This window comes from Prunus persica, chromosome G7, assembly GCF_000346465.2.
Source record: "Prunus persica cultivar Lovell chromosome G7, Prunus_persica_NCBIv2, whole genome shotgun sequence".
NCBI classification, from domain to species: domain Eukaryota; kingdom Viridiplantae; phylum Streptophyta; class Magnoliopsida; order Rosales; family Rosaceae; genus Prunus; species Prunus persica.
Genome location: NC_034015.1, coordinates 10,731,978 through 10,737,977, shown reverse-complemented (window position 1 = coordinate 10,737,977; position 6,000 = coordinate 10,731,978). Strand labels below are relative to the sequence as shown.

General features: G+C 35.3%; 1 protein-coding gene across 1 annotated transcript; it reads left to right on the top strand.

The window, feature by feature from the left end:
- Positions 2,430 to 5,364, top strand: LOC18771867 (F-box protein At4g09920). Its single transcript, XM_020568485.1, has 4 exons — positions 2,430 to 2,817; positions 3,101 to 4,057; positions 4,146 to 4,289; positions 4,853 to 5,364. Exons 1-4 carry the CDS (start codon positions 2,770 to 2,772, stop codon positions 5,174 to 5,176), a joined length of 1,473 nt encoding a protein of 490 aa, XP_020424074.1. The 5' UTR covers positions 2,430 to 2,769; the 3' UTR covers positions 5,177 to 5,364.

Below are 6,000 nucleotides of genomic sequence, written 5' to 3'. Positions count from 1 at the left end.
TGGGTTTTTTTGGGTATGTTTATGAAAATTAAATGATGTAGAGTTTATTTATAATTTTAGTGCTAAGAATGGGTATATGATTAAATATATCTTTTTTTTAAGCTGCAAGACTTCCTTCCCTACAAGTGCTTAATGGTGTTTCCCATTTGAGACTTCAATTATCAATATCGAATCAAATTAATGATCACGCTCAAATCAATTTATAGTTTCCTCAATCAGTTATGCTAATAATTTTGAGAATACCCAAAAAGAAAAGGAAATAAAATAAACAAGTTCCAAAATCTCTAACTATATGCTTGTTACTCGCCACCATCGCTATATCCGTGAGACCTTGAAAAGTACCACTCTCAGATTTAATGGAAAAAAAGAGGCCTCGACCAACTTCTCAGTTTCTCCAATACCAGGTAACGAAAAATTAAACAGTGTTAATTTTTATTTTTATTTTCTCTCGTTATTTATCATGAAAGAAACAAAGATTACCTAACTTTTTTTTTCTTTTTGTTTGTGGTTCAATTCATGTTCATAGGGTGGTTACAATAACTTGAGAAAGAGAAAGAGAAGTAAGCATGGCCACAACAAGTTGTTGGACAGAATCAGTGAGTTGCCAGATGCAATTTTAGTTAGTATACTGTCTCTCTTGCCGCTGAAGGAAGCACAAGCTACTGGTGTCCTTTCGAGGCTGAGGCTGAGAAAGCTTTGTGCAGTTTGCTTGACCTAGAACCAGAAGCAGAAGAGCTTGAAGTGCCTTGTTACGTGGATGGGGTGAATGTTAACAGCATAGAGGCCCAGTCATGGAGCAATTTAGGTGTTGTTTTTGACCTAGATGATAAGTTTCAAGTTCCATTAATAAATGGATTCAATTTTCAATGATAGAAAAGAAGAGTTCAAATGCTATATATTTGAGCTGGAGTTGTTAGAATATGGGTGTTGATTCTCGAGAGCTTCTAACCAAGAACATGCATGCCAAGGTACCCATTTAACTCATGTGAATATATTAGGAGTTGTTTTGATAAACTGTTGGGCTAATATGTTAGTTGTGTATCTTGTACACATAATATAGTGGCTGGGTACTAAAACATCTCTCATTGTTTCTCTTATGTCTATACACTCCTTTTTGGTTTGACATCTTTTCTTTTTCTATAGGAATATATATATATATATATATATATATACACGCATATTTAGGGGCTTTAATTGAGGAATTCCTTAAATAATTCGAGGGGCATCCTATAGGTCTCACTCTGTAATATATTTCAATAATGTAACTGTCTAATTTTCATGTCTTAATTGTAGTTCATCTCTCCAAAAATCACCCAGATTGAAAGTTGTTTAACTAGTTGATTTGAAAGTAAGGATCAAGATTCATGGTTTTTATTTTTTTTATTTTGGGGACTTGGAGTTGGAATTTGAGGGGCTTAATTAATTAAATTTTGCTCTTAGTCCTCGGCTTGTTAGGCTCAGCAATGTACTGCGGTTGTCCACAACATGTGGAATTTATACACCTTTCCTATTCTTGGAGTGATTTTGTGTGTTGGTCTTTGTTAATTTGTTTTTCTTTTTTATTGATGTAGGTTTCAGTTGAATTTTATGGAATTTTATTATCTATAAATGAATAGTTTTGATTTATTTATTGTTTAAAAGTTGGCATTTTAGCCAATTAGGAAAGAATAATACTAGTCTTACTACATTTTTTATACCACAATTTTATACTACATGATGTGGCAACTGATGTGTACATACTACATCATGTAACTAGTTTATGTTTTTCTAATTTTATTTATTAAAATACACTTCATTCATTTAATTGATGTGACATATGATATGGATATGTCACATCATATAGTGCAGAAATGTAGGATAATAATGTGGTAAGTGTAGCATTACTCATTAGGAAATATATGTGAAAAAAAAAAAACATGATTTCTGTTGCAATATAAATGTGAATGCCCACAATTATTGCAAATGATTAAAAAGATGAAAGAGGATAACAAAGACTAGGTATAACAAAGACTAAAGAGTGTGTGAAGATGAAAGATAATAATGTATTTCGCCTATAAAAAGATGTAATTCAGTATAAAGTAGTTGGAAGTTGTATTAATTCATAAGAAGAAAAACGATAATTTGTTCCGCTTATAAAAAGATGCAACTTTGAAGCATATTAATTGTATTCCCATGTTCGGTCTATTTCACAAAAATTTAATGGAAGAATTGGTGGGATCCAATGTTTATATGGCCACAAATTGGGTGTTTGACGTCCCAAATCAGCAATCGTATTGTCAAATTCTAGTAAAAACTTCCAAGAAAAAAAAAAAGGTTAAACGAATTTGACAATTGTCAAAACCATATTGGTAAAGAGGAGCTCCAGAGCCAAGTTTTTTTTTTTTTTTTTTTTTCCAACAACAATTAATACAAGGAAACAAGCCTCTCAAAAAATAAAAATAAAAGGAAACAAGAATATGCAAAAAGGGCCCAACAGGGCCTCCCTCGAAACCAGACAAAGCACAGAGAAAGTCCAACAAGACTTGGCTATTATTGAGAGCCGAAAATGAGTGTCGGAGCTGATAGCATTGAGAGAGAGAGAGAGAGAGAGAGAGAGAGAGAGATGAAGACGACACAGAACAGTAAGACCTAAATCCAATACCACCCTCTTCCCAAAATCACTAACTCGTCTTCCACTCGCTGACTCGCTTGCCTGCTGTAGCAGTGAGTTAGAAGAAGACCCTTTTCAGGTTAAGATTTTCAAAGAGGAAAAAACCACTGTCAGATTCAATGAAGAAAAGGGTGCGTCGACCAACTTCTCAATTTGCCCAAGAACAGGTAAAAATACTATGAAGTTTGCATCTTTTTTCTTCCCATATATCTAACTAGTACAAAAAAGAAGCTTTTTGTTTAAATTCTCTCCTTAATTTCTATCAAAGAGTGTATAATTTCCTCTTTTTGGTTTGGCTTTTGTTTTTCCGATCGTTTTGATTTTTATTTGGGTCTCTTTTGTAAAATAGATTTCATAATTTAAGGGAATTTTGAAAGAGAGAAGAGTACCTGGTTACTGTCCTTAATCCTAATTGACTTTTTTTTTTGTGTGGTTCCATTCATTTCATAGGGGGGTTACAACTTGAGAGATAGAAAGAAAAATAAGCATGAATGCAACAACATTTTGGGCTTGGACAGAATTAGTAGTTTGCCAAATGAAGTCCTTGTTAGTATACTGTCTCTCTTGTCACTAAAGGAAGCACAAGCTACCAGTGTCCTTTCTAGGCGATGGCAGCATCTGTGGCGGCATGTGTTAGCATCTACTAGGACTCTCGACTTTGATGCTGAGAAAACTTTATGCAGATTGTCTAACCTCAGAGCAGGAGCACGAGACTTGTTAATCTGTAGGTACGTTGATTGGGTGAATAATGTGGTGGAACATCATCGAGGCCCAATGGTTGAAACATTCAGGATTTGTTTCGATCTTGATCCTAAGTTTTCAAGTTCCCTTGATAAATGGATTCAATTTGCAATGGAAAAGGGAGTTCAAATGCTTGAGTTGGACTTGTTATCATATGGTGTTTTTCCTCGGAAGTTCTTTCCGTGCTACATTTTTCCCCATGAACTTTTAGGTATAAAAAAAGAGTCCACTTTGAAGCACTTGTGTTCTGATATTCCAAGTCTCCACCGTTGTGCATGCATTGGCTTTAAGTCCCTCACAGTTCTTAATTTCAAAAGTGTTGATGTGGAGGAAGAAGTTCTTGAGTACTTCTTGTCCAACTGTCCTGTTCTTGAACGATTATTAGTGGATGATTCACCAAATTTACGCAATCTAAGAGTTGTTGGTCCATCGATTTCATTGAAGTACTTAGTGATAGAGCAATGTTCCAGCTTCATAAGCATTGAGATATGTGACACAAACCTAGTCTCGTTTATTTATGTTGGATGTGAGATAAACATGCTTCTTAGGAATCTACCACATCTTGTTGAGGTATGTGATTTTTCCTATAAGAGCATAGGGGATGCCTTCACTCAACTTTCATGCTGTCTTTCTCAGCTAGAGATTCTCAAACTGAACGGACTTCTGGTTAGTATATCTAAGTTTTAAGTGTTGGTTTTACTTTCTTCTTGTTGGTTTCTGTTAGTGCCTTAGTCCTTGTTTGTTTGGTTTTCAGTTCCAAGAAAGGAATCATGTATTTCCTGTACTAGCAAATCTCAAGCAATTGGAACTAAAATTTCAAGCAAATGATTGCTTCATCCTTCTACAGTTGGCTTCTTTCATTAAGGCATCTCCGTACTTGCAGAGACTTGTGTTGGAGGTACATATTTTTATTTAGTTCTATTTCCTGTACCAGTAAAACTTAGTATTAGTATCTGCACTTTGGTGATTTTGTTTATGAGGTACTGGTCAAGTAGTCAGGGCAGTTAAGAATCCAAGTCCACAAAGCTAGTTTAGGGGATTTCTGGGCATAAATTTTTTAAGATATAGGCCTTGCTGTTATGTGGTATTGAGTATGAAACTGAATTTTGGAAGATTTATGAATTAGTTACTTATGGTCATAGTCATGTTTTACTATTATGTGTTATGTTCCCTTTTATGTAATCGTATTGAGGAGCTGGTGCACTTGCAATCCATTTCCTTTCTTAAAATTGGGATCCCTAGATGAAAGAACCCTGAATATGTTTTGAATTTGAGGTTCTAAAGATTTACAAGCTTGCCTTAATGGTAATTCTATTTGGTAGCTAATTATGGTAATGTAGCTTCCAGTTCCCAAGTTGTGCACTTTTACTCAAAAGACTTTTGAGTTTAATGATAGTTCTATTCGGTGGCTATAGACTTCCTGGAACTTTTGGTTCTTGTTGTATTGTTTCCTTGGTGCAGTTGTACCCGTTATGCGAGAGAAGAGAAACGAGATTTAAGAAGGCATCCAAATGCTCCCATGAGTACCTTAGGGTAGTGGAAATTGGAGGGTATGATGGTCGTGCAAGTGATTTTGAAATTGTCAAGTACTTGATAGAGAATGCTGTTCAACTGGAGAAAATTGTTATTGATCCTGCTGATCCTATCGAACCACATTATTGTTTTCCTAAGCACAGAATAAAGAAGACTATTGAAGAAGTGGAGAGGGAAGAAAATGCAAGAAATCTTGCTAGGCAGCAGCTTATAGAAAAGGTTCCTTCAACCGTAGAATTTGTATGCCTCTAGCAAGAGAAATGCCTAAATCATATATAGATTGTGTTGGTAATTATCTAAATCAATAAGTGTATGTAATAAAGAAACTGCTATCAAGTTTATGAGTACAGTTTTTCATGTTGTACATGTCACTGGCGAGCCAAAAAATTTATCTGATGTCAAGATTAATAATAGTCATAATGCATGTTAGTGGCCCTGATTTTTCAAATGTGGATTGTGCAAATAGATTCCATGTTTATTACCTGTACCAAGATTGGAGATCAAACTCTAGGATCATCTTCTTGTGGACTCATACAGGAAGCACGCCCTATGTTTTTCTTTAAAAACTATCTTCAGCTTCAGGGCTTCAGGACACTCAAGACTTGTCAAATGCCACAAGTGTTTAGTTTTCTCAACCCAATTGCATTGAAATTGGGAGGCTTCATTCCAGCTACAGATATCTTTTTTTATGCCGTGGTTGGCGATGCAGATTTGGTTTTTAAGGAAGAATTTTGTGAAGTGAAATGAAATGAAATGAACAAGAGTAGTAAGAATATCTACCTTTTCTTCTTGTATTTTGATGGAGCTTGTTTCTTCAAGTTCAGATATTGGCATCATATTCTATGGAGACTATCACATTGCAAAACTGGCTTCTTTCTTCCAGTTGAATTTCGATGGAGCTTGTGGTGACAAGGTAACTAAGAGGGGGATGGTTGCTGTTATTAGAAACGAAGCAGGGGAGCTAATTGCAGGACAATAGTCTCAGCAACCAGTTTGCTCCCCCAAGGGAAAGTTGAGGGGTTCTTACTTGCCATCAGATGAATTGCAGAGCTATTTTATCCAGTTAGATTGAACCT